Genomic DNA, 27711 nt, shown 5'->3' on the forward strand with positions numbered 1-27711 from the left:
ATATATATATATATATATATATATATATATATATATATATATATATATATATATAAGGCGGTGTTTCGATAAGATGATATTTCAATATAGCGATGTTTCAAAATGTTGTTTTAATAAAGTTGTACAGTCCTACTCAGTACTCCTGCACTCTATAGTGTTCTTATTTTGTTATTTTCATATTAAGTTCTAGTTTTAACTTCTTTTTTTTTTTTTTTTTTTTTTTTTTTTTTTTATGGACTCTGTCCATTCATGAATCTATTTTTACTGTTCATCTCTTTCTCTTAGCTTTTGTTCTTAAAATTAATTTTCTTTAACTCCACCCCGGACTTGGTCATTCATAGTTCATCTACGAACTTTCAAACTGACCACACATTTTCCTAGGAATTTACAAGTTAATCCATCAATAATTTTAAGAGGCTAAGAGACTAACCATATACTAAGTAAAATAGATCCATGATGATAATTTAACAAAAATTAAAATATATAAAACTCATGTATTTACATGGACTTATCTCACATAATTTACATATATGGGAAGTTGTACTAGAAACATAAATACGAAACTTACATTATAAGAACAGAGTGAAGTTTCCCTTTCGGGAAATCCGAAAAGCTTCCAAGCTTTCTTTAGACAAACTTAAGAAAAATACTTAAAAAAAAACTGGAAATCTTTTTATAAAGTCTAAAAGATAGTTTTTATGAGAGGTTGTCTTAGGAATTTTTTGGGAGTGTTTGTAGTGAGTTCTTTTTTTTTTTTTTTTCTTTCTCTCTGTGTCCCTCTTGTCTTGATAACGTTCTGCTTTTATAGGCGTCTTCGGACTTCAAACTCCGGACTTTAAATGAAAAAGGGAATCTTATCACTTCAGCCGGGTACACATTTGGGCCCCATCGTCACGTGAAGTTATTGTCCCTTCTTCTTGCATTATTGTTTCTGGAATCTGATTCATGGTTCTTTATCTTATCTCTTTTTCTGAATACGACGCGTCCCAACAGTTTTTCCACATGTGTGGTAGTGAGTAAAGTGGGACTCACATTTTTTAACTGAAGAGGCATTCCTCTTTTAAGTACAATAATATGATAAGATATTAAATTGTTTATTATTATTATATATATATATATATAATTTTTTTTTTATGTGTCTAAATTATGCAATGCAATTGAATCAAAACTTGCTCCGGAATCATCATCATTTGGATCTTGGGCAAATTGTATTGAGTCTTCAAAATTATCTGAATTATCTGGGCTAGGAGTAGAAATTTGTCTTGGGCTTTGTACTGGGCTTGGGTTTATATGTTTGTCTTTTTCTTGTTTCTGTTTGAGTAGTTTTTCTACAGTCTGGGTTATTAGGAATTCTAACTTCTTATTTTTTTGGGCTTTTTTGACTTTTTGTCTGATTGTCTGGTTAAAAGAAAGTGGTAATTTTCTTCTTGAAGATGAACTTTCTTCTCTTTCACTTTTTGGCAAAGTGACAGCCATTAACGGATTTGAGAAGTCTTTACCGGTCACCGTTTGAACCGGACTAGCTGTATCATCATCCAATACAATGGATTTCTTAGCATTCAGTGGGGAATGCACACCCATCTCATCCATTTTTGTTTGGGATGGAGAACCCTGAGTATATGTGTGAGTTTGTGTATTCTTACCTTTGCTTTCCAAATTGCTTAGTCTTTCTCTGAGTTTGGCATTTTCTTCTATTAAGGCTTCATTTTTCAAATTCAGCCTTTTGAATGCTTCAGTCATGGATGAGCAATGGTCACAAAATATGATTTTGTCTGTGTCTTTTTGGATGTTATACTGTGGGATTTTTTTTGGGTTTTTTCTGAGAGCTGGAGAAATATAATAATTTGGTCCTAAAATTCCTCTAGCATAGTCTAAAGCTTCTGTAAAATCGTTAAAACCTTTGAAAAGTGATTTTTGAAAATCTTTAATTGAGTCTAAAACTTCTATCCATGTTTGGAAAACACCATTTGTCTTACCATGAACTACTACATAATATTTAAATTTATTATCTTTATTTTTACTTGTAAAATAGTATCCTAAAGCATTTAAAACAGCAATTATATACTTAGTGTCTTTTTTATTATGTGTTATCCATATGTTATCTATAAGACATGTCTGTTGTTTATCTAATTGACAATTAGGTAAATGTCTAAAAGTTAAATTTGACGGTCCATATGCAATTAAGTTTTGTAATCCAAATTGCATTCTTTCTACTCTAACATCGTCAATTTTGTCTGATGGTTTAAAATGTAAATTAGCTAGTACTGTCTGCTTATAAGAGTCTGCCAAACCTGAGGTTGAAGGTTGAACCCTTTTACCTTTGTCTGATAGTAGAGGTCTCATTCTGTAAAATTTAAACTTTAATTAGTAATCTACTTAATTGATCTGCTATATTATTATCATTTCCTTTAATATGCTCAAAATTTATAGAAGGGTAAATAGATATTGTGTCTAAAAATTTTAACCATCTTCTTCTACTGCTAGTTTTATCATTAATTTTTTGATGGAATTTTACTATTGCTTCACAATCTGTTCTTACTAATATTTCTGGTTTATTTAAAATATAAATTCTAAAACTATCTAAACCATATATTACTGCTAAAATTTCAACATCTATACTAGCCTTATTACCTTTTTCTTTAAATTTTCCACTTTGATAGGCGCATATCTTTTCTTCTTGCTTACTACTATATTTATGTGGTTTTGATTTTAGTACTGCACCCCATCCCTCAAAGCTTCCATCTGTTTCTATTATTAAATAATCTGTTTCTAGTGGCATATTTAAATCAGGAATATTTTTTATCTTTTCTTTTATTTTTTGTACTAATTTTATGTCTTCTATATTAAAATTTCTTTGTCCTTTATTTCCGGTCTTAGAATATAATGGTCCTGCTATTTTTCCTAAATCTTTTATAAAAGGTCTTGCATAATTAACTATACCTAGAAATTTTTGTAATTCTTTTAAATTATTTAATTTATCTGGCATATCTAATGCTTTTTTAGCTATATGAGGTTGTAATTTAACCTTTCCTTCTCCTAAAATAATTCCTAAAAAATTTATATAATTTTTACATAATTCCATTTTCTTTTTACTAATTATTATTCTGTTATTAACAAATAATCTAAAAACTGTTTGCAAATGTCCTAAGTGTTCTTTTATATTTCTACTAAATACTAAAATATCATCTACATATACTAAAACAAATCTTTTATATTCTCCAAATATCTTATCCATTTTTCTTTGGAAAATTGGAGGTGCTGTTTTTAACCCAAATGGCATTACTAACCATTCGAAATGTCCTTAAGGACAGTTAAAAGCAGTCCATTCTATACTGTCTGGATGCATCTTTATTTGCCAATATCCTGATTTACAATCAAATTTACTAAAAATTGTTTTTCCTTGTATTCTATTTATTAATTCTGTCTTGTCTGGTAGTTTATATCCGTCTGTTCTAGTGTTGTCATTTAATCTTTTATAATTTATAACCATTCTAGCTTTTCCTCTAATTATTTCATTATGATTTCTTACCATAAATGCTGTTGATCTATGTTTTGAGGTAGATCTTCTTATTACTCCTAATTCTAATAGTTCTTTAATTTGTATTTTAAAATCTTCTAGATCTTGATTTGTAGCTTCTATTGAGGCAGTTTTAATTATATATTCTGGATTTATTATGTCTAGTTTACATACTTCATGATTATTTTCCCAATATTTTAAAGGTTTTTCTCCTATTATTTCTATTTCATCTAAGATTTTTACTATATTATCTAAGTCTTGTTGATTTTTTATTTCTCCTATTTTCTGTATTCCTGTCTTAAAGTTATATAGTTCTGTTTCCATTTCTATTAAAACATAATTTTTATTAATTATTTCGTCTTCTTCTTCTATGTCTAGTATATTTTCATATAGTATATTACAATTATTTTTAGTACATTCTATATTGTTTTTACAATTTTCACAACATTTTTCTTTTTGTCTTAATTTAGTTTCAATTTTATTAGTTAAAACTGAAGTATAAGTAGTATTTTTCATAAAAAGTATTCCGTCTCTGGTTATTAAAGTTCCTCCTTTGTTATGTAATATAAAATCTAGTCCTAACACAAAATCTACCTTTATATCCAGATCTCTTACCCATATTTTATCCATTTTATAGGTGGGTTTATAAAATTCTGAACAAGTATTTAAGAAACTTATTTGAGCTTTATCTATATAATGTCTATATATATTATGTGTTCCATCCATTTGCATGGCTGCAAGTGGTTTTTCTAACGTTTTTATTAATTCTATTGGTACAATCTTTTTATTTAGAATACTTTTAGTACATCCTGAATCTATTAAAGCTAAAGTCTCTATTTCATATTTTCCAATATGAAGTTTTGCTAATATTTTAATAGTATTTATATTTTTGTCTTCATTACATATTAAAGTGTTAGATTCTTCATTCATTAGTTCTTGATTATCTACTGGTTGTTCCTGTTGTATATTTTTTCCTTTTTCTAACCTTACTATTCTTTCTTCTAATTCTTTTATTTTTGCTTCTAATACTAATACCTTTAAGTTTACTAAAGGTTCATCTGTGTATATTTCTTTTCTTTTCTGAGTTATTATTCCTAATTGAGTCTCTATGCAATTTATACATCCTTCTATAAAACATTTATTATATTTAGCTCTTTTATGTTTGCTTGGGTACCATTTACACCAGTTGCATGGATTACTATCTAATCCAGTATTCTTTTCAAAATCATGTTCACATTCTACTATATTCATAAAATTTATTTTTAAAGTATCTATATTCAAATCTTCTAATCCTATTTCATTAATTAACTCTTCTCCTTCTGAATTAGAAGAATCTTCTTCTTTGTTATTTTCTTCTATATCAATACTTACTATAGAGTAAATACTTTCATTGTCTGACATATATTCGTCTACATTTAATAATGCTTCATTAAATTCTTCTACTAGTTGTGCATTTCTGGTTTTAGCATTATATCTTTTAGGACAAGTATTTGCTAAATGTTCTATACTTCCACATGTAAAACATTCTAGCTTGTTTTTATAATTTCTATCTGTTCTGTATTTTCTAACATGTCTATCCCTATTTAAATATGGTTTTCTTGCTGAGGATTTTCTAAGAAAATATCCTTTCCTATTATATCTCTTATTGTTTTGTGGATGATATTTTTTATATCTTTTCTTTTTATATTGGTCTTTATCATAACTTTGAGTTGTATATATTATGTCTTTACAGAAATTCATTTCATTCTGTTTTAGTTGCTTTTGTATTTGTAAATTAGTACATTTTTCTTGTAGTATTTCCATTATATGTTGTATTCTATGTCCTATTGACCATTTAGCTTGAGGGTTTTGTATTACTCCCTCTCTTTTAGTCCATCTTTCTTCTATTTCTCTTCCTAAGGCTCCTGGTAGTTTATTAAATAATTTTTTGCCTAAGTCTTGATCAAAAGCATTTCCACTAATTGTACAATAATAGAAATAATCGTTTAAATTTTTTTTTATATAATACCAATTACTTATACTTAATTGTTCTAATTTTATTACAGCATTTCTTTGTAAAGCTAATAATCCACTATTTGGATCTTCTCCTGTTATTAATGTATGTACTTTATTTGTAAAGTTATAAGGATTTGGTCCTAATGACACTAAATACTGAAATTCTGATGGGAATTCTACTTTATAGGCTTCCCATAAGGCTTTAGTTGATTCTCCTAAAAATGTTTCTAAGTATTTGTACATTGTCTCTGCATCAGTTTCTGTATAATTTTTTATAAAGTCTGCTACTACTATTCCTTTCCATAAGTCTATTACTGAATTCCACCTTTGTGGATCATGTGCTGTTATATTTAAGATTTTACCTTTACTTCCTCCCTCTTGGAGTATTATTGGTTCTTCTATAGGCATTCTTTTTCCCATAGGTTTTACTTCTATTGTTGGAGTATCTCCTTGTCTATATACTCTTCTTCGTGGTATATTTCCTGTACTATTGTCTGCAGTATGTCCTTGTTCATTTGTTCTTTGAAATGGACTACTAGAACTAGCTGTTTCCATCAATTCTTTCTGACTAAGTACAGATTCTAATTCGGATATTTCACTATCATCGTCTTGTATTTGTGTCATTATTTTATTGCTTTTATCTAATTTATCCTGTAAATCTTTTTCTAATCTATATCCTTTATTATCATTTCTTTGTTCACATATTTTAAAATGAGATATAGTTTGTTCTAAATTTAGGTTTTTTAGTTTACATCCTTTACATGTAAAAAGTCTATTATTATTTTCTTTGCATATTTCTTTTGCTTTTTCTATAGCTATATCTACTGCATAATCTTCTTCTAATGTTATTTCCATATTCATTCCTTCTAAAGGCATTTCTTCTATAATACTTTCTTCTTCAAAGTCTTTTTGAGCTTCATAATTATAATCTGTAAATCTAATTGAAGGTTCTCCTTTAGAATTTGTATATATTAAGTGAGCATCTGGTGTTAATGCTTCTTTTTCTTTAAAGTCTCCTAATTTCCATTCTAATCCTGCATATTCTTCAGGGTCTATTTTTATTGGCTTTATTAGTTTTATTCCTTTATTTCCCATTACTTCTACTACATCGTTTATTTGTAGTTTAAATCTAGTATTACTATTATCTGTCATTTTTCCTAGGAATCCTACACATATTAATAAATTTTTTCCACTACTCATTTCTTCGTATCCTTTAGTTTGTATTCCTATTTTTATTTGAGTTCCAAATTCATTTAAATTCATCATAAAGTCTGGACTTATATAGAAAATTCCTCCATTATTAGTCATGTCTACTTCTGTTAATCCTATAATGGCCTTTTTTATGTCTGACCATCTATTATCGTATATAGTAATTAATGTCTTTGTTCCTAAGTTTTTTCTAGTTAATCCTTTAATTCCTATAACTATTAATCCTATATGCATTAGATCTTTTTTAACATATTGTATTTCCTTTATAGATTCAGTGTTTATTAGTGGCAACAATACTGAATTTTTTCCTAATACTGATAGTTCTTCTTCTCTATAGTGTCTATATAATTGGGCTTTTGAATTTGTATTATATAGTACCTTTGGATTTAATAATTTTAATTGATTTTGTTGAAAAATTTGTATATCTTTATCTGTGTCTATTATTTCTCCTAATTGTTGATTATTTTCTTCTTTTGTTTTTCTATTTAGTATTTTTGATATAAAATTATTACTTATTTTATTCTGGGTGTAACTAGGTTCTGATCTTTTATCTCTTGATCTAGTTGGAAAAATGTCCATTTTTTCTGTTCTTTTTTAATTATTTTTTCTTTTTGAGGAGTAATTTCTATTTTATTTAGCTTTTCTATTAATTCTCCTATTCCAGTTGTATCTATATTCTTGCTTTCAAATTTTTCTTTATAGTTTCTATCTATCTTGTTATTTAGAGATAATAAAAGTGATATTATTATATTATTTTGTTGTATAATTACTTGATCTGATTTTGAAGATGGGATAAAATCCTTATAGTCTGATGGAAGGGTTATTCTTTTTTCTATTAATTTTATAGCTTCCTTATTTGTTTCTGCTTCTACTAAATCTATCATGAAAGAACTATTTCTTTTATTGATTCTAATTCTGTTTTTATTTCTTGTATCTTTAATACTAATGTATTATTAATTTCTTCTTTAGATTTGTTTTTTAATTCGTTTAATTTTTTATTTAAGTCTAAACCTTGTTCTTTTAAGTAGTCTAGATTATTTTCTATTTTACTAAAAAGCTGTTTTTGCTTATTTTGTATTTCCTCTTGTTCACTTAATATCTTTATTATTTTATTATTTGATTCTTTTAATTTTTCGCTAAGGTTAATTATAAGGTCTATTAAAGTATTATATTGAGTATCTTCTGTATGTAAAATATGATTTCCGTTTCCGAAATTACACTTAATCGTACTGTCTGGTTTTACTCTCTGGAATCTTTTTTCTGTTTGGATCTGTAAGTCTAGATAGTCTATATTCTTTGATGAAGCTATTTTTACTAAGTACTGTTTTTATCCTAGAGTAGTTGCTTTATAACATTCATAAAAATATTTTATTCTTCTACTCGTATTTTCTATATCAATTTCAAGTCCTTGTACTTCCCATTTTAAACCATTTAAATAGTCATTATTATACTTTTTTCGTGGTTCATAAATTTCTTTTTCGTAGATATATAAATAAGCTTCTATATATTCTTTTTTTTTTTTATTAATCTTTTCTTTTCCTCTATATGTTGATATCTTATTTTATTATGAAATCTTACACTCCAAAAACAGGGCATACACTTCATAAAGTATGTTTTAGTGGGATATTTCTAGTCTTAAGGTGTATTATTAATTTTTGTTCTAACTTTCTAGCTTCAATAAATATATAGTCTAAATATTTAGTAATTTCTCTTTTATCAATAACTATTTTTAAGTCTTCAAGTAATAGGTTTGCTTTAAAATATAATTCCTTTAGTTTTTTCTTAGTTTTCTTATATTCTTTAGTATTTTTATGTGGTCTTCTCATATACTTATCCTATAGAATTATAATAATAAGGATTATTTTTAATTATTTTAATTCTTTCTATTACGTCTTTTATCTCAAATTCTATTTGACTTAGTTCTTCACTAATCTGTTTTATATTTTCTCTAAGGACTTCTCTAAGTGTCTTCACTGAATTCTTATATGTATTGGTTAAGGATAGTCTTAGCTTTAAGGTATATATATGACTTTCTAGAGATTTTTTATATAATTTTACTATTTTTAAATGTTGTCTATTATAAAATAAAGTTCTATGTGATGCGAATGTTCTTCTAAAATAGTAATCCTTTCTCATATAAAGGTTTTTAAGATCTAAGGCTCTGATACCAAAATAAGGCGGTGTTTCGATAAGATGATATTTCAATATAGCGATGTTTCAAAATGTTGTTTTAATAAAGTTGTACAGTCCTACTCAGTACTCCTTCACTCTATAGTGTTCTTATTTTGTTATTTTCATATTAAGTTCTAGTTTTAACTTCCCTTTTTTTTTTTTTTTCATATTTTGTTATTTAAAGATTTTTAGTTCAACTTATTATTTTCAGTCTTTATTTGGATTTGACTATATTATAAAAGTTTGAATTCCTGTAAGATATTTACATAATATCAGAAATTGGCTTTGAAATTTCTTGAGATTTTTATGCTCATATTTTCCTAATTCGAGTCTATTATTAAAATGAGTCATATTTTTCGATCCTTATTCGTGGACAATATTTCGCATACTTGAATCCTATCGAGAGATTTATTGAAAAATTATTGAAAAATCAATAAAATCTCTCGTATGTCTTTATTGGACATTGAAAAATAAAAATTGAAAATAAAGATGTGTTTATAACATTTTGACTTAATTTACTTTATTTAAGAGTATTAGATTATTCGTTCCAATTTTATCTATAGATATAATGCGAAAATTTGTTTAAGATTTTCATTAAGTGTTTACTTTAATCATTTACTATATCTGAAAAGTTTAATAAATGAAGCATTTTGGTAATTATGGCTAACTAAAAAATAATTTGGCGAGAGTTGCCCATAAAAATGGTCATTTAAAAATTTTAAATCATGTTAATTAGGATAAAAAAATCCCACTTATTTCAATAACAAACTCGATGTAACTCCACAAGAGGGTTTTGAAGAATAGTGTGTACGTAAACTTTGCCCCGAGGTACAAGGGGCCTAATAATATTGCAAGAAAATTAAGTTCTTGAGACATAAATAACACACATGATACTGATGAGATTCCAGTAAATGAACTTTGTATGTCTGAAAACTCTAGCAATACACTGCATTACAATTTTACAATCCAAACCAAATATCTTTCTTGTTGAATTTGCAGCCTATTCCTCTGTATATAGGGCTATACTATCTACCCGAATTCGCGCTCTACGGGACCAGTCTAATCTAAGTTTAAATAGTAATACAAAAATACTAGAATTAGGATATGCTAGAATAGAGAAACTATACATTTAACATGTTGCTATACTTGAGGTAGCTATTGAGAAGTCTTAAAAGATAGTGATTGAACAGTCAGAGGGCCTGGAGCAGCTGAGTTGAGGAATTCTGTTCAGCTGAAAAATCTTGTGAAGAATTCATGTTCACCTTTATCCTGAAAAGAGTAAGTTGATGATTACAATCCCATCAGACACACAATTGATCAATTCACAATCTAGTAAAGCGGACAAGCTCTACGAGCACTCCAGCCTCCCGGTCTAATGGGGCTTTAAGCGCCGTGGGCTTTAGTAAAAAGAAGGTGCAATGAAGGCGAAATATATATGTAATTCAAGAAAGTAACAGATTCATTCATAATGTTTTCCTCAGCAACTAGTAGTACACTTAATTGTCAATTATATTTTGTTGTTTAGTACCACTCCCCTTCAAGATAGAACTCATGGTCAATGAGGTGTACGCCTTAGTGTTTTGCCTGCACCAAAGCGCACTCCTTGAGCTATTCTGAGACCCAGGGCTTAAACGCGCTTAAATGAGCCATTGACAAAACTAACCCTTTCTAAGGACAGAGGCAAATATTGTCAAGTGCAAGTGTGCAACAACACCTTCACAATCCCCACAAAGGGGAGAAAACCATACCACATGCTCAGTCGCCCTCCTTCCCTCCTATTTTCTTTAGGAGGGGCAGCAATAGCTTAAGATTGATCTTTAATAGTATTGAAGTAGCATAGAACTAGTTCTTTAGCTAAAAGAGTATTACATGCCAATGCTAGAACAAATTAAGGAGCATAAATGGCACTGCTAGACAGACAATACCTGTTATGAATGTTGACATATTCATCGGTTTCATCCAATATCTCCTCCTGCCGTAAAGAAATGCAAAATGAGAAAGTAATACACAGAGAGGTTTGGATAGATTCTCTAAGAATGATATGGAAGTGCATAAATGTAACAGAGTAAAAATGTGTTGTACATACTCCTGTCTCAGGGTTGGAGGTTGGGGGTGGGGGGGTGGGGGGTCTACAATAAAAACAATACCACAAAAAGGACAAACAAATATTAATGAAAGTCAGAATCTTAAGCACCTGAAGAAGCTCCTCAATGACATCTTCCATAGTAATAACACCAACAACTTCTTGATTGGAAGGGATCTCTGGTATTGGAGTGTTTTCCAAATCCAAAATACAAAATGAGCAACCTTTGTGTCTCTTCTTGAAAGCAGGAGTAGGGGGAGGAGATTTCTTTGGGACTTGGTCATCATCAGCCTTATGTAATGCTGTCTTAATGTCATGCGAGTTGGATTTTGGTGTTGCGCTATCAGCATCTGCGATTATCAGTTCATACAACAATTAAAAGTTGGCCAAATCGTAATTTCACAAATTTAATAGAAAACTGTCAAGTTTAATCTCTGAAGATGTTTGCTTAATTTCTGAAATAGAGGTAATTACAAGGTATTGAGGGCTTGGAGAGAGTTGATCAGAAGCCCATTTAGCACAAAATGAATAAGAAATTAAACTGGATATGCAGACAAAGACGTTTAAGGCTCGCAATAATGTTTTAACAGAAAAACTAGGATAAGTAGCCACGTGGTAGAGCCAAGACTAGTTCAAGGTTTCAGACCTTTATCATTCACTGGCATATCTTTCGTCTCGTTCAGATCTTTATATACAACAGCGATGTGGCTATGGCCCTTCTGAAACTCATTCAAAATGTCATACAGAGGCATGTTTTCAGAAACCCTGAAAAAATACCAATGCTGTACAATTAGCTTAGAATAAGAGCATTGTATGCTAACTATTATCTTAATTCAGCTGTAAATTTTTTTCCTCTACAAATGTGTCACTCATATTACAGTTTGTACAATCTAAACTGCAGATCTATGAAAAGATCGTGGATATCTAGGAAGTACTTCATAATAATCAGAATTCAGAACCTTAGAATTAGTTATTTGGAAGCTACAGGAAGTTATCTTGTGTAGAGAAAGCACAGAAGGATAATTGGATCAGTCAGAAGGCTATAATAGAAGTCTGATAGCCTTTGAGATGATAAACAAATATTGAAATGAAGCTTGGCGTGTAAAACCATGACGCATGAACTATATGAGACGAAATCAACTACTTCCCCTACTCTAGTTAGATGCAGATGAATTCTACAAGTGAAAGGGCCATGGTGGAAGACCATGGCACCCTCGGTCAGTTAGTTTCAGTAACCTTTAAATTGTTGTGTTTAGAAAAGAGACTACATAGCATCAGCGAATGGGAGCTGGATTTCTTAAACATTACATGAGATTATATATCATTGCAACTAAGGCAAAATGGATGCTAACCTGTTAAGTTATAAGGTCATAAAGAAACCATGGTACAATAGTGAAGTGCAGAAAACTGTTACAACCCAGGGAGAACCACACCCCGAAAGCTAGTTATTGAAGTGGGGTAGCCCAAGGCTGTGTAAACCCCTACAACCCAGCGAGAACCACACCCCAAAAACTAGTGATTGAGGTGGGGGAACCCAAGGCTATATAAACTCCTAAAACCCAGGGAGAACCACATCCAAAAGCTTTTTATTGAGGTGGGGGAGCTCAAGGCTATATAAGCCCCACCTCAGCACATAGTAGTATCGAATACATAGTAGTATCGAATATGGGACTGGACCAGAAAAAATCACCATACTCCGCATCCGTCGTCCTTGACATGGTGCGCTAGACAATACTAGTCCTGGGCAAACACTGCAATACTGGCGTCACCATCCAAGGCATGATGGGACGCAGGGTGGTGGGTGGCAACTCAAGGAGAATCACACACCAAAAGCTAGATTATAAGGTTGGAGAGCCCAAGGCCGGCTATATGAACCCCATCTCAGCACAAAATAGTACTGATATGGGAATGGTCCATCACGAAAACATTGACGCAATCATAATTCAATTGTTTAAATTAGCTTTACTTTCTTTTTCTGAGTATCCCGCAACTGTTGCCCATGAACCAAAAAGTTCTGTTTAGGTGAGCTTGGGGCATAGTTAATTGATTGGTTATAAACATAAACATTTCAGAAAGGGAAGAATTGCTGCAGTTATCTTTACCTCGGAATTTTTCTTATCAACATTTTCCTCAGGGGAACTGAATTTTCTTCTGAGTGAACCGCCAAAAGATTTTTAACCTGCCCGCAAAATATTTGAAGACACGTAAAGAGAGCATGGAACACAATATCAGTAAGTTACAGATACACATACTTGCAGAAGTAACACAGCAAAAGAAACAAGAACTCTTCATAAATGACGTTGACGATTAAACTTCAACACAATAAGTGAATCCACAACAAGGTAAAAATTGAGTTCAGCATGGAGGAAACATTTATTACCAAAATTAGTCCTATAATATTTGTCGACTTTCTGTAGTAAACAGGAACTCTGCTATGCCCCATTGTCATTATAGCATTTAGTGTTTCCCTGCATGAGAGAGAGAGAGGGAGATAGACGTGTTATAGAACATAAGAAGTTTATGAAAGCTTGAAATCAAATTGAACAGCAACTTATTAACCCACAAGTTAAGTGTTCCGTCCAGATCAAGAGAAAAAGCCTTTGATATTGGAGTCATCGCATCTTTTGCAGTTTTTTCTGTCAACTCCAGTGCTCCAGCAATTATTGTTGTTTCATCATGTGTCAAATCCCCTCCTTTTCCAGCCTGTCATAGCAATAAGAAGCAAACAAGCTGAGGCATACAGAAAAATAAACAGAACGAATTTGGAAACAAGGTTCAGCTATAGCACCTAATCTTAATGAGATGAACTTGTTTGTGTAAGCGACAGTGTTCATGCATATATACAAATATTGCATGTGTAAAGATATTTTACACGTGCTTAGATCAGCAACAAAAATCGAGAACTAGTGAAACATTACCTCATTGCCATGGAAATCCACAAAAGTTTTGAGCTCAGCTCTTCGCAGAAGGGCAGCGTGCCCCTTACCTAACATCCAATCCAAGACCTAAAAGCAAAACCAAGGATGAAGTTAAGATCCCTTTTTCTTTATCAAGCTGATAATAAGATCCTTTTTTCCCAAGCTTACAGAAAGGCAAAGCACATACAAATTAATCGCCAAAGTGTATATGAGTCCAGAACAATCTTATGAGCTATTAGTGGATTCATTAAGTTTTATTTCTTAAGCCCTGTCATTTGACTTGCATCGTGACACAGTGGCAAACCAAATTAAAGCTGGTGAAGCATTTCTCTCTCTGGTAGCAAAACATGGAAACTTAACAGCTCTAAGAAGTAAACTATAGGATGTGATTGTTGTGCTTTATACCTTACTAATTGGATAAGCAATGGGGAAGAATAACCAGAGAAGAAGCTGAACAAGAGGTGCCACAGTAGCTCCAACAGTCAATCCATAGCGAGTACAGATTGCTTGAGGAATTATCTGCAAACATAAAAGCAACAAAGCCTAGTTACAGAACAAGAGACGAGCAAATGCAATAGCTAACAAGCTGAAATATTAAGTTGATGAGTAGAATAGACCACCTCTCCAAACATGAGAATCAGTGTCACAGATACCAGTACAGCTGCCCATGAAGGTACAAGCTTGTCCAAGAAAATTGGAAGAGACTACAAAGGAAAAGGAGAGAAGTAATAAATAAGTAAGCACGGGTAATAAAAGGATAACTATTGCCAAATAAGTACTGGCACACAAACCTCCATTGCTAAAGAGTTGCCGATCAAGAGTGTGCAAAGCAAAAGGTGTTGGTTTTTTACGACTGGAAGTATTTTAGCTGTCAAAGAAAGGAAAAAATCTTTAAGAAGCCGATGCAAGCGAACATTCTACAACTCATATTGTGTCACAACACTGCTTCTTTTCTAACTTATCACAGTATAAGCTTTATTACAACATCAGTGATTATTGCTTCAATTGTAGAATCATGATATGAGAACTGACTTAACTTTCTCATTTGTCCATTCCAGGTATGACAAGAATCATGTACCTCTTTCTCTTAGTTCTTCAACTATTCAATTACCTTGTTCGTGTATATAATCAATACACCATTTCCTTACTTTATGTATCCACAATTTGCATTGCATTTCAACCACAACAAAAGCTACCACATCAAGCTTATTGCTAAACAGTTTATTCAGTTTCCAAGGACAAATTCACTCTCTTTTACTTATTCATGATTTATAACCCTGCTGCATAAATCAAGATTCAACCTTTTTGTTTCTTTCGAAAAATATGTTTTGGGACAGCCAATTCTAAACATTCATTTACCCATATGAACAATCTTAAAGTAAAAACCTGACTAGTGCATAGAATTAGCAAGAGGAAATATAACTCCAAAAATTGATCATATAGAAAAGTACAACTTTACACCAAAGTTACAAAGGTAGCAGGTAGACATTAGTCAATCAAAACTACTCATCAACATTAGCAAACACAGGAAATTCACCAAGCAGTTCATCATCTACAATATACACATAAAAAAGGCTTTTTGACCTTGTATATACCATATGAATTTTTCACAGCCTCTAATTAACTCTACCCCTAGCAAAAATAAAGGATAACACATCAAACTTCCATTAAACACAAACAGATAACTAAAAACCCAAATCAGCAAACTTTAGCTCTTCCTAATAAACCCCAAAGCAGCAATCTTTAGCACTTTCTAATAAAACCCAAATCAGCAAACTTTAACACTTCCTAATAAAACCCCAAATCATCAATCTTCAACACTTCTAATAAAACCCAAAGCAGCTAACTTTAGCACTTCCTAATAAACCCCAAAGCAGCAAACTTTAGCACTTCCTAATAAACCCCAACTCATCAATCTTTACCATATTCTTCATAATAAAACTTACAGGCATGAATACGATCTTGTGGACGACCAGATTTGCTGAGAACTTCAAGGTCGACAAGTCCAAGAGACATAAGACCAAGTGTAAGACCAGCCATCAAACCAGCAAACAACACCAATCCTATAATAACCAAAATAAACACAAAAAATTCTGTTCCACAACAAGGCACATCTGCCATTTTCTTTTCCCCAAGTTCAAAGAAAATTTGAAAACTTGGAAAAAGATTTGATTTTTTTTTTTTTGGAATTTTAAACTTTTAGATTTGTTTTTTTTATCAAGAATCCAAAATCATTCAAGCTACCTAACTTACAAAATTATTTATACTGATTTATTTTTTTTTCAATTCAAGAACTTTTTGTCTTTTTCTCTCCCCCCATATCTCTTTAAAAATCAATTTATTTAGCATAGGTGCATGACCAATGTGATGAAAAACAATTATTCCCAGAATATTATTAGGATTGACTAATTAAATGAGTAGTCCCTTTGTTTCTTCCGACTACTAAAAAGCTTTTTTGTTTCTTTATTTTTGTAACGGTAGATTTATCCGTTACTTCACACACTTACTCGCAGTTTATCGAAAATATAATTTTAAATAAACGTACTAAAATATGATACGCTTACAATTTATACGAGACATGATTCTAGTTCCTTCGATAATATTGAGATCCCAAATTAAGATAGAAGATTAGTAAATAATTAAGCGTTTAATTTTCTTCTTATTATTATTGATACTCTCTTATATCGTATTCCTTCAACTTTACATATTTGTTGTTTCTTTTGCTTCGGTTATCACATTGTTTGTAGTTGTTATTATTCGTTTCTCTAGTATTTTCTATTTAAGCCAATGATTTATCGAAGATAGTCATTTTATTTATTGGATGTCCACCACATTGATTGTGATATATCTGTTCTGATTTGAACATGAAACATCATAATTATCGATTCATTTCCTTGACTACTAAATACAAGTCCATAAAATAAAATTCTTTCGCACTGTCTATTAGAATTCTAGTGTTTCAATTCATCGTTAAAAAATAAATTTTCGCTATACTTTGTTGTTTGTGATATTAGAGTTTTTGATCTTATATGAGTATTCATATATGTATTGTAACTCGTAAGAACTAAGATGATACTTAGGGTTGAAGTAAAGTAGAAATGTTCTCAATTATTTTTATTTAAGAGTTGTTAATTAATATTTTTAATATATTTCAAAAGCATGAGCAACTCTTCGAATATGAGATTGATTGGTATCAATAATTTTTTTCTATTAATTCCCTTATTTATAATATTAGATATATTATTCTTGTTTAAGGAATTATGAGTTTGTCATACTATATTATGTCATATAATATGAAATATAAAAATATTCTAAATGCAAGAGCTTCAATATTTCCTTATTAAGATTCAAAAAATATCTAAGTTACCAATCCTTTATTTTAGACAATTTAATAAAAAGAAAAACAAAATGTAAAAAGTTGTTTTTGTTAATGAAATAACTGTATGAGTTCTTATAATATTGTACTTAGGAATTTAGTGTTTATTTTAATACATATAAAGGTTGCAATTGTAAATATATTCATTAATCAGTATTATACAGTAGAAATGATAATTAAACTATTAAAGAAGATAAGTATTTTTAACTTTTAATATCGAAATACTTTATTCCATAAAAAAAATAAAGTTTATTTATTATTTTTGACTTGTTAATAAATTTTCGTTAATTGTCACGTTTTAAATCGCACCAAAAAAAGATTGAAATATCTACTCAGTTTTATACGTTATCAATATATTCGCATTTCATGTGACAATAACATGTAATCGCCTAGTGTTTTTGATGAATTTTCATAACCCTTTTATGAAAAATGAGCTATGTGTTTGAAATGGATATTCGAGGTAAACATATATATAATGAGCACTAAGCTAAGTTAAAACTGGATTCTTCTTCCTCGTAGCGGAGTATTAATTGGTCACTATCAATGTTTTTGATGATAAAATTAAAAGTTAATTTACAACATGCTTCAATGGGACCCTAAAAGACTCAACTATTTATGGGCATATGATTCGTATAAATGCGATGTTCTTCTTATTTTATTATAATTAATTATTATACATGATATGTTTGGCACGTAAACATATATCAAATGTGAGCAAGTATTTATTAGGCAGAATTTAGCTGATATTTATATCTTCGAGCATCTATAACCACTTAAACTTGTATAGCATTAAACAAATAAGTACATCTATCTTACGTGACATCCTACATAATAATTTTATGTCTTACGTGACGTATTGATTTCTTATATATATTATGTCATGTAGGATGTCTATGTCTACTTGTTTAATTTTATATAAATTTAAATAACTATTGTACACGTCCAAAGTTGAAAGTCATACGTACCTGCTGAAGTCAAATTTGTGATGTTAAACATGTTATAATATTTGTGTGGTTATTAAATCGTCTAATTAAGAAAATACATAAATGCATCCAAGAGTACGATATAATGTGAAGTGGATAAAGAATCATGATTTCTCGGATTCAAATTCGAATATAGATAAAAACACTAAAAAATTTATACCATTTATTCAAGCATTGATGGAAATAGTTATCTGATATTCCGTGAAACTAATCGAGGTGTGCCAGGTGGATTCAAATGTGAGTATATATGTATATTAAACTATAAATATGAGGTCATGGTGGTAGGAGTGCAGATCATGCCAATGCAAAAATGTTAACTTATCATAAGGTGCACATGTTATTGAGAAAAAGACCAAGTAAATTCATAAGGTTCCAAGAACCTTATCCAAATCAAACATCTAACACCCAACAATGGAGCTATCTCACAATGTACAAAAATAGATAACCTATCAAAGACACATTAAAAAAAAAACAATTTTTCCATCTGGCAACCAAAGGCAACAAATAAGTACTTGTTCATAAGTAACAAAAAATAATTGGACCACATCTTTCTTAATAAACCACATATGGTGGATAACATCAAGTGGATACACTGTGTCGACTTCCTAGGTCTATGGTTAATAATATAAATATGTGTTTAATACATACACACACATATAATATATGTATAGATAGATATATAATTAAGCCATAATTAAGGTAGTGGATGTGGATGTGCCAGTTGTTGAGATGTACCTCCTCTTTGATGATGGTGTTAGGTGCATGAACAAAATATCACAATGATAATTGGTACCAAAACTGATGATTCGATAAGACGAGTATAGAGATGACGGAGTGAAATGGGGGCGAGTTACTCCTTTACCCGTTTGCAAGTTGGTTTACTATCCATACCTGCAAACGTATAAGAGGAAGCCCGTGGACCACATCAAATATGACGAGAGAAATAAGCTACATACAATTTATATCGTCAACCAAATACAGTATAAATCTAATTTCATGCTTAATCTTGAATATCCCACCTTATCTAACACACAGACCTCCACGATGGGATAAACTAGTCCAAGAACTATAATTCGATGACAATGTACGTAGTCCGTGTACGAAATGAATGGTTAAAGGTTTTTTTTGGAGAATATCACATCATGTTAAAAGTATCTTTGAGTTGTTCTCATCCTAACATGTGGGGTTCTTTTTATGCTACTTTTGGATAAAAAAATTGCTAACCTTTTAAAGATACAGTTAAGAGGGGGGGAAAGAATCAAAGAGTAGTAGGACAAAGGGATGAAAATTGATGGTAGTCGTGGCCTGCTTCATTACCTTCCTTTAATTTACTTAACACAGAGAATAGCTGGATATGATTGAATAACTTTTCTGAGACATTGGTTGTGTGTGTGGCTGTCTTTCCTTATCCTTAATAACAATTCTTTTTCCTCTACAACAGTACTCTTTTATTTCTGTTGTATATATTGCATGGCTTATCCCTTTAGTTCTTCTCTTCTATTAGTAGTCACTAAAAATCAGTATAATAATGTCTAATCAAGAAAATGGTAGCTTGCCTGATTTTATACTACCTGATTCTTTGTACACTGAAACCATCAGAGAAGTTCATTCAGCTGTCGAACATGATTGGGATTCTTTGAGACAATCAGCATGTCAAACTGCAGCTGGAAGGGCGCTATGGAAACATGTGATCCATGATCCACTAGCAGAGTTACTTGCAGGGGAGACGTACCTGAAAAAATTGTATGAGAAGATTAAGAAAGATATCCTCAACAATGCTAAAGAGATTTCTGGAGTTATCATTGCAGTAAGGACACTATGGTTTGATAAGGGAATTGAAGCAGCTCTTACTTCTTTTGATGGCGGAGGAGCACAAGTTGTCATTCTTGGAGCAGGTAGGTGATGTTCCCACATGATCTCTTGTGCTGTATATACCCTGTGACACTAAAATGAATGTATATTTAATGACAAATTGACTAGTTTATCTTTGGTAAATAGTAGTCAGTGGGGCGGAGACAGACTTTAGTAAGGGTGTCATTCAACACTGCTTCGTAACAACAAATTAATGAACTTACTAATCGAATTGTGACAATATACTGATATCACTTATGCATATGCTCATTATTAGTAGTCAGTCGCTGAACTGATCAAATGTCCACTCACCCGTTTATGCGACCCCAACTTGTGTGGGACTGAGGCTTAGTTTTTGTATTCTGCAAAAGTTTTCATCTCCCTAGATACATATACCAAACTAAACATTACCAGGATGCAACAATATTCCAGATTTGAATCCCCAAAATACTAGCCATCAACTGCAACATGCTGATCTTGTGAAGTGACATATAGTCTTTCAGTGAAAAAACAGTCGTTCCATTTAGGAGCAACTATGACTATGTTTGGATAAAAGATGATAAGCGGAATGTAATTTAATTCCTCTGAGTTATGGGCTCAACATGGAGATTGAACACTGAATGGACATAGATTGTCCACCACAAGAGACTCCTCATATTTCACCTAGCATTTTTATTGCTCACCCCTCGGAAGCTAGTTGATTCCATTTAGCAAAAAATGTTACAGAGTAAACCAATGATGTCTGTTCTTTATCTGCAGGTATGGATACAAGGGCATATCGCTTGAGTTGCTTGAAAGACAGCACCATATTTGAGGTTGATTTTCCAGAGGTCTTGCAGATGAAAACCACTATTGTAGAGGCAGCAGCAGAAACAACAGATGAACAAAAGCACCAACTAATGATGGCAAAATCATTGAACAGAGTGGCAGCGGACCTGAGAGAAAAGAACTGGCTTGAAAAGCTTCAAGAATCAGGCTTAACTCTAAATACGAATACAGTGTGGGTATTAGAGGGAATTCTCTACTATCTTTCTCACTCAAATGCAATGGAAGTACTAAAGATTATAGCAAATAACTGTACCTCTGCTCATACAGTACTCTTAGCGGACTTCATGAACAAGCAATCAACCACAATGTCCAGCTCAAATTTCCATTTCTATAGCGACTATCCTGATGAGTTATTGCCATCAATAGGATTTTCTGATGTTAAACTTTCTCAAATTGGTGACCCAGATGCACATTTCGGGTTGTTGCATGACCCACTAAATTTGTTCAACAAGTTGCGCAACTTGCCCAGGTCACTTCAAACTCACCCAGATGGAACCCCATGTTGTAGGTTGTATTTGCTTCAGGCTTCTGGAGAACCACCAAACAAGACTATTTTGTGAATATTATAAGAATGGTTCACCAATAAAGTCTAACTTGCTGTTAGAGCTTAGAAGCACCTACTCGTTGATTGTTACTGTCATCGTACCACATTAGTTATACTGGCAACAATATCGTTTAAGCTATGACTAGTACACTTTTTATCTTTTCAAGATCTAGGTAACTCTTAAACAAGTTCATCATATTTAGCCCCGTCATACCCCTTTCCAACTTTTAACTTTTGCAAGAGTTAAAAAGAGATAATATAGTACTATTTTACCTTCTTTTAGAGCTTATTGCATTTCTCCATAAAGAAAGTTTTATCTATTTCTGGAAAAAGGAATCTACTTAAAGGAATTAATGCTGATTGCCTGCTTCGGATACTTTCAAGGCTCACACAACAAAAAGAGCGCGAACAGGAGCAGGCATGAACACCTAAATAGATTCATACTTTTTGCGGTTACTTGCCCATTTTTCATATTTACATAGGCAAGTTCACTTGAGCCCGTAAGTACTAGACTTTGATAAATGAATGGAGGTGCAGAGATATTTAATATTAGAAACATAATCGTAGTAGATAATCAAAACCTTCTACCTGAAAGCACTTGTTATAGAAGGGCTTGATCGAAGGACTCAGACAAGAATCATCCCAGGCCTTGTTCCTTCACATGCTTCTAAGGCTTGAATTATATACAAAACACACAATGAAAACGTTCTGTGTGGTATGCTATGTTGCTCAAATCCCCCAAAAATGCTACTGCAACCGTGTCAGATTCTCCAAAAATGGTGTCAGGTGTGACGGCACTTTTGGAAGATCTGAGCAATACAGGCGGTATGGTATGACCAAATGGTGACTAAGAAACAGAGAAGTTTTGTGAGAGTGAACTATTGGCTGCACGAAAAGCATGTTCTTTGCATGGTATGCAACTTAGCAGCTAGTGCTACTGTCATACTTGAATCCAAGATTACTGCAGTAATTTCAAAGAAAGTGAAGATAGGTCTGCTAACTATAACTAATAGCGACTGAAGTAAAGAGAAGTTAACAGGAGAAAATCAAAACAATGAAAGAATAATATTAACATTAAATGTATGATACAACCTATTGAAGTTTTCCTTTTTGCCCGTCCCAATAGTGAAGGATAAAAGCATCTGCCAAATTGGCAAATGCCAAATTCATCCTGTTCCTTCTTTGACTTGAATAAGGATAATCAAACTTCAAGGCATTCCTTGACACCTTGCTCAAAGTTGTCCAGACAGGTCACTGTATCCATGAGAGCATTTGCAACCTTTTGTCTGTTTAAAAAAAAATAGCATGTTCATGCCATAAGACGGTATGATCAAAAGATAAAGGAAGAATCAAACATGAAATATCTAGCTTGTTATCATGTTTATCAGTCTTATAAAATGTAAAATTTTGCTTAAAATAAATCAACACAAGTTTTGAGAAGAGTACAAATAGAAATAGTTGCATATCACTAATTATACCTATTAGAAGCAACTTGCACATCAAATTCATTTGCCATGTCACTGAGAGAAGCAAAAGACCTGCACCCACAAGAAATACAGAAAGCATTGTGACAAATAATTTATGTCAAATCCCTCCAACACATGCATGCATAGATGAGTCATTGTGATAACTCAAGACCGAATTTTAATGTCTCCAGAGCACGTGAAATATGGAAAATAGGCAATGAATGTACGCTCTTTCCATATCCTTTTAGAAACTAAATCAGTACCTAATAAGGATAGTTCTATGGTAACACGTAATATGAAATTTCCCAACCCAGATTTTTTAGCCACCAGCAGGTACTGAAGGTAAGATTAGTTGCTTCGATATGTGGACAAAAACCAAGCTACTATAACAAAAACATTTTCTAGAACATCGGCTAATGAACAGATAAGACAACTTCCACCTTAAATGTACAGAGATCAACCTACTTCTTGAAGTGTTTATAGCTCGACATACAAGATATATCGGTCACAACAAGTTTTACTGGCTACCTTATGAGATCGATAAGTTTGGCTTCAGCTGCTAACTTTACCGGGTCCTTGTCAGGAAGCAAAGAAGAAGCATTTTTCACAACCAGCTGGAATGTGCAAACCTGAAAATTAGGAATTTTTCATATGAGCCACAAACAACACACACATAGGTCAAAAAGATATAAGAACCAAAAAATAGAGTGAATCATAACTACTCTTTTTTGCTTAAATATTTACTTTTGTTTCCACAGCTTCTCGTCTCCCTATGTAACACGCCACTCTAAAAAATTGCATCACCATAGAACAAAATCTAGAAAATATATATATATATATATATATATATATATATATGTAATAGAAACTAGTAACATGTCCACACCACTTATACACTCAATCAATCAACTACAACAATTGAGATCGGGCATATGAATCATCCGTATACGGTATAAATGCAACTCAATTCAATTGCATAATTAGATCATTTTTCGTTGTTGATTATTTTTGCATTATCCATCAACCTACCACACCCTCTCGAGACTGGCTATGCTTAGCAAAACTCTCAATACGCGAAGTCAAACCACTAGTGCACTTGGCTTAGAAATAAGTACATTAGCAATTTAACTCAAATAAGTACTCACTTGTTAAAATGTCATTAAAAATGCCATCAAAATCAACAAGAAGCTGGTAAATTATGAATCAATCACAAGTCAAAATTCAAACCTCAACTCCTGATTTTGATTGAAACTGAACGAAGGAATTCCTCTCTTGAGGCACACAATCCCTTGCAGCAGACCTCAATAAGCTCTGAACTTCTTCAAGTTCCTTTTCACCAAACTCTGGTTCAGTTCTAGCTGTCAAATACAAAGCAACTGATTCATTTCACCATAACAGTATTATAAAAAATAAAAAAAAGAGGTTATTTCAAAATACACAGTATGTTATTACTAAGTAAGAGATTAGCATATCGGAGGATGTTTCTAGAAGCCTCGATTGGAGCCAAAAGGTACTTCGCAGTCTTCTTCTTCTGATCTCTCAGCCATTCTTTTGGTCCTGCTGAGAACATTTTCGCAAACCAAAACAATTCAGTTAGACTATGTTTAATTTCAACTTAAAAAAAACTCGAGATAAGTAAATACATATGCCGAAGGAAAAAGCGGAGGCAGGATGAGTTAGAGGAGCAATGAGTGAGAGCCAAACGACGGCGTTTCTACGGCTGAAAAACTTTGCTTCGATCGGCGGCGTAGGCGGCGGTTGTTTCACCGATGGCGGAGGTCTCAGGGGCGTCGGAGGCACGGTGGAGGAAGGGATAAGGGTGATACTCAGCGGGGTCATGGTGGTTGAAACGCAACGGTATTGGTAGTGTATTTGTCCTTTTTCTAAAATATCATTTCATATCAAGTTTATAAAAGACATAATAAATAAATGTGTCTTTTAATTTTGAACGTGCATAAATAGAAACTTAAACTTGTATAGAGTTGAACAAATAGACATATATGTCATATATATTATTTTACATGTCTTTTTTCGTCCTACGTATATTCTGTCATGTAGCACTCACGTGTTTATTTATTTAACAGTTGGATAATTAAAGTGCCTTTTGTGCATTATGAAATCTAATACAAAGATTCATATTTCAGAGGGGAAACAGTTGGATAATTAAAGTGCCTTTTGTGCATTATGAAATCTAATACAAAGATTCATATTTCAGAGGGGAAAAAATGGAGATGCGGGGGATCGAACCCCGTGCCTCTCGCATGCAAAGCGAGCGCTCTACCATTTGAGCTACATCCCCAATATGTTTGTTGTTATTTATTTTATAATTATCGAGCAATACTAATATTATTACCTAATGTGTTTCTTCCTTATCAGTATATATAAATATATATTAACCTTGTTGATACAGCCAAGAGGATAATCTAAGACAAACTAACAATGTTTATGCCCAATAACTTGTCCTAGTGCGCGCGCTTGCAAGTTAGTACACCAACTTGTAAACTCACTCGATGCTATAGTTATGCTCTTGTATTGAGGCAAACATGGGAGGGATGCCTTGTTGATGTCGAAAAACATTTAGTGGGTCAATTATTGTCTTAGCCTTAACCAATCTATCGTAGTTATTCAAGAAATACTTTTGACCCCAGGCGCGAGCTCTCTCTATTGCATGGCCAGCATTAGTATTTATCAATAAGTTGTCCATCACTCCAAGGTCCAAATCTATGTAGTTGACATAAGCTTCCCTAGGCGCGCTTGAAACAAAGGGCGCCATTGTATTGTAAAACTCTCTTATCCACTCTATGTACGCGTTGCTCTTGGTGATACTATTATCCTTTTCTTCCCACTCTACTAGATACTGAATTCCGTAAAGGTTACCTTTTCTATGAGGGAAAGCAATAGCGTCCTCACTAATTCTCTCCATGGCTCCGCCATAAGGGTCCAATATGATGTGTCCCTTGGGCTCTTTCTCAAGTACATCAAGAGTTGCCATTATTCCATCCATTGAAATTGGGGTCTTAACATAGTCCGACTTGGCTTTGAAGTATGATTTTTTCTCAAAGTAGCGTTGTTTTAAAAGGGAGACGTTGGAAGTGTTATCTAATTCAGAAAAGAAAAGTATGGACTCGATCCAACTCATTTCTTTGAAGTCATGTTTTTGAATGCCCAATTCAGGAAAGGCCTTTTTCAAGATGGAAATGGCTTTAGTTCTTGGACCTAGGTAAAATCCATTGAATTGGGCTTTCATTTCATGAATCTCTCTTCTAGCATTAGCTCTAATGGAGACGGATAGGTAAAATTCATCGTCTAGTTTTGGTGCAACTAGTTGCCATTTGTGAACAAGTTGAGCCACGTAACGTTTGGATCCAGGCCTAGAGATTATGAAACTAGCGACAACCCTAGGTACTTCAAGCAATTGAATTTTCCAAGCATATACAACTCCCCATACTCCACCACCACCACCTCTTATCGCCCAAAATACGTCTTCTCCCATGGATTCGCGGTCTACTATCCTTCCTTCTGCATCCACTAGAAGCGCGTCCACCACATTATCAGCAGCAACTCCGTACTTCCTTGACAAAAAACCAAAACCACCTCCTGAAATGTGTCCACCAACCCCCACAGTAGGGCACGAACCAGCTGCAAATCCTCGAACATTGCTTGCTCGAGAGATTGCATAGTAAGTCTGACCAAGCGTAGCGCCACCCTGCACCCAAGCTGTTCCTGATTCTAAATCCAACGAAACGTTATCTAATATCATCAAATCAATGATCACAAACAACGAACCACCCTCCAAGGAAACCGATGAAGTCCCTTCATAACTATGTCCTCCACACCTTACTCTTATCTCATACGAACCTCGTATGCAACACATAACACTGCTTACTAGCTGCTCCTTACTCTCAGGTACAATAATAACTATTGGTTTTGGCATTTTGGACTCCGCGAAACGGAGATTCTGAATAGAAAAATCAAGCAAGTTAGAGTAATGACTATCATCATCCCCTGTTTTGTAAACAGAGAAGTTACTTACATTGTAACTCATCAAACATGTAACGAGGTTTACGCTATTCGTAGCGAAGGAAGGTTGAATAAGAGAAATACATATGAATAAGATGATCATAATTCGTTTCATGGCGAAGTTTTGCTTTGTTTACTTCTCCATTGATATACACATAAGTTGTTGTTTTATACAAGGAAGACATCAGATTAAAGACAAAAAAGATGAAACAGAATGAGAGGTGCCGGCCTATTATAAATTGTTTTAACGAACACTTATTATATTTGTGTACGTGAAAATTATAACATGACAATACAATAAAAACATCAATTCTGCAGAGTAATTTAGTGAAATTGCCGGCCAACAGCAACATATATATATATATATATACCGCAGACAAAACTATTAGTTTCGTCTCTAAATTATTAATAGTTTTAAAAATACCTTTCTACTTGACTAACTAAATTTAGATACACATCGGATCTGTCACATGACATAACGAGTGGTCTCAAATTCTTATAAGCACATGAGGTTTTTCGTAAAAAATTGAGCGAAATATTGAAAATACCCCTAAACTCATGTTGCAAGATCAGACTGCATTTAAGTTCAGTTAGTTAAATGAATATTTTTAAGACTATCAAAAATTTGTTAATGAAACTTATAATTCGCATCGAATTTAAGGATATTTTCAGTATTTTTCTCTTAGCTTTTTATTTTATTTTACGTTCCTTTTGACCTTATATATATATATATATATATATATATATAT

General features: G+C 32.3%; 4 protein-coding genes, 1 long non-coding RNA gene and 1 other non-coding gene across 7 annotated transcripts; 1 reads left to right on the plus strand and 5 right to left on the minus strand.

Annotated features, from left to right (window-relative positions):
* Positions 1 to 9772: 9772 nt before the first annotated feature.
* Positions 9773 to 16331, minus strand: LOC101259839 (DUF21 domain-containing protein At1g47330). 2 transcript variants are annotated; one of them, XM_019213706.3, is made up of 12 exons: positions 15841 to 16331; positions 14686 to 14762; positions 14515 to 14598; positions 14300 to 14413; positions 13895 to 13981; positions 13540 to 13679; positions 13357 to 13444; positions 13079 to 13155; positions 11623 to 11741; positions 11088 to 11326; positions 10819 to 10865; positions 9773 to 10162 (listed from the first exon to the last, which is right to left on the minus strand). In XM_019213706.3, exons 1-12 carry the CDS (start codon positions 16013 to 16015, stop codon positions 10084 to 10086), a joined length of 1326 nt encoding a protein of 441 aa, XP_019069251.2. In that variant the 5' UTR covers positions 16016 to 16331; the 3' UTR covers positions 9773 to 10083. The 2 variants fall into 2 exon arrangements, 1 of the variants encoding a protein (XP_019069251.2); XR_011220436.1 differs by lacking the exon at positions 11623 to 11741 and having other exon boundaries at positions 15841 to 16329.
* Positions 16332 to 18776: 2445 nt separating this feature from the next.
* Positions 18777 to 21326, minus strand: LOC138347871 (uncharacterized). The gene is made up of 5 exons (XR_011220437.1): positions 21186 to 21326; positions 20417 to 21039; positions 20105 to 20197; positions 19825 to 19985; positions 18777 to 19144 (listed from the first exon to the last, which is right to left on the minus strand). It is a non-coding gene; the product is annotated as an uncharacterized lncRNA (long non-coding RNA).
* LOC101260430 (uncharacterized) lies at positions 19144 to 21642 on the plus strand. Its single transcript, XM_004238213.5, has 2 exons — positions 19144 to 20148; positions 20864 to 21642. Exons 1-2 carry the CDS (start codon positions 19782 to 19784, stop codon positions 21490 to 21492), a joined length of 996 nt encoding a protein of 331 aa, XP_004238261.2. The 5' UTR covers positions 19144 to 19781; the 3' UTR covers positions 21493 to 21642.
* Positions 21643 to 22522: 880 nt separating this feature from the next.
* On the minus strand, positions 22523 to 24836 carry LOC101260133 (uncharacterized). The gene is made up of 6 exons (XM_004238212.4): positions 24586 to 24836; positions 24395 to 24502; positions 24170 to 24300; positions 23471 to 23571; positions 22955 to 23014; positions 22523 to 22762 (listed from the first exon to the last, which is right to left on the minus strand). Exons 1-6 carry the CDS (start codon positions 24779 to 24781, stop codon positions 22678 to 22680), a joined length of 681 nt encoding a protein of 226 aa, XP_004238260.2. The 5' UTR covers positions 24782 to 24836; the 3' UTR covers positions 22523 to 22677.
* Positions 24837 to 25168: 332 nt separating this feature from the next.
* On the minus strand, positions 25169 to 25241 carry TRNAA-UGC (transfer RNA alanine (anticodon UGC)). The gene has a single exon. It is a non-coding gene; the product is annotated as a tRNA-Ala (tRNA).
* A 178-nt stretch (positions 25242 to 25419) lies between these two features.
* Positions 25420 to 27077, minus strand: LOC101243706 (berberine bridge enzyme-like D-2). Its single transcript, XM_004238557.3, has one exon. The coding sequence runs from the start codon at positions 27075 to 27077 to the stop codon at positions 25446 to 25448; it is 1632 nt and encodes a 543-aa protein (XP_004238605.2). The 3' UTR covers positions 25420 to 25445.
* Positions 27078 to 27711: the final 634 nt, after the last annotated feature.

The sequence above is a fragment of the Solanum lycopersicum genome, chromosome 4, assembly GCF_036512215.1.
Source record: "Solanum lycopersicum chromosome 4, SLM_r2.1".
Taxonomy (NCBI): domain Eukaryota; kingdom Viridiplantae; phylum Streptophyta; class Magnoliopsida; order Solanales; family Solanaceae; genus Solanum; species Solanum lycopersicum.

Coding starts and splice junctions, on each gene's coding strand:
- LOC101259839 (XM_019213706.3), bottom strand. CDS start 16,015: ATGGCAGATGTGCCTTGTTGTGGAACAGAATTTTTTGTGTTTATTTTG. Junction 14,763..15,840: donor ACAAGATCGTATTCATGCCT/GTAAGTTTTATT, acceptor TTTCTTTGACAG/CTAAAATACTTCCAGTCGTA. Junction 13,680..13,894: donor TGGATTTCCATGGCAATGAG/GTAATGTTTCAC, acceptor TTGCTATGACAG/GCTGGAAAAGGAGGGGATTT.
- LOC101260430 (XM_004238213.5), top strand. CDS start 19,782: ATGTCTAATCAAGAAAATGGTAGCTTGCCTGATTTTATACTACCTGAT. Junction 20,149..20,863: donor AGTTGTCATTCTTGGAGCAG/GTAGGTGATGTT, acceptor CTTTATCTGCAG/GTATGGATACAAGGGCATAT.
- LOC101260133 (XM_004238212.4), bottom strand. CDS start 24,781: ATGACCCCGCTGAGTATCACCCTTATCCCTTCCTCCACCGTGCCTCCG. Junction 24,301..24,394: donor ATATGCTAATCTCTTACTTA/GTAATAACATAC, acceptor TGTATTTGACAG/CTAGAACTGAACCAGAGTTT. Junction 22,763..22,954: donor GTGCAAGTTGCTTCTAATAG/GTATAATTAGTG, acceptor TTTTTTAAACAG/ACAAAAGGTTGCAAATGCTC.
- LOC101243706 (XM_004238557.3), bottom strand. CDS start 27,077: ATGAAACGAATTATGATCATCTTATTCATATGTATTTCTCTTATTCAA.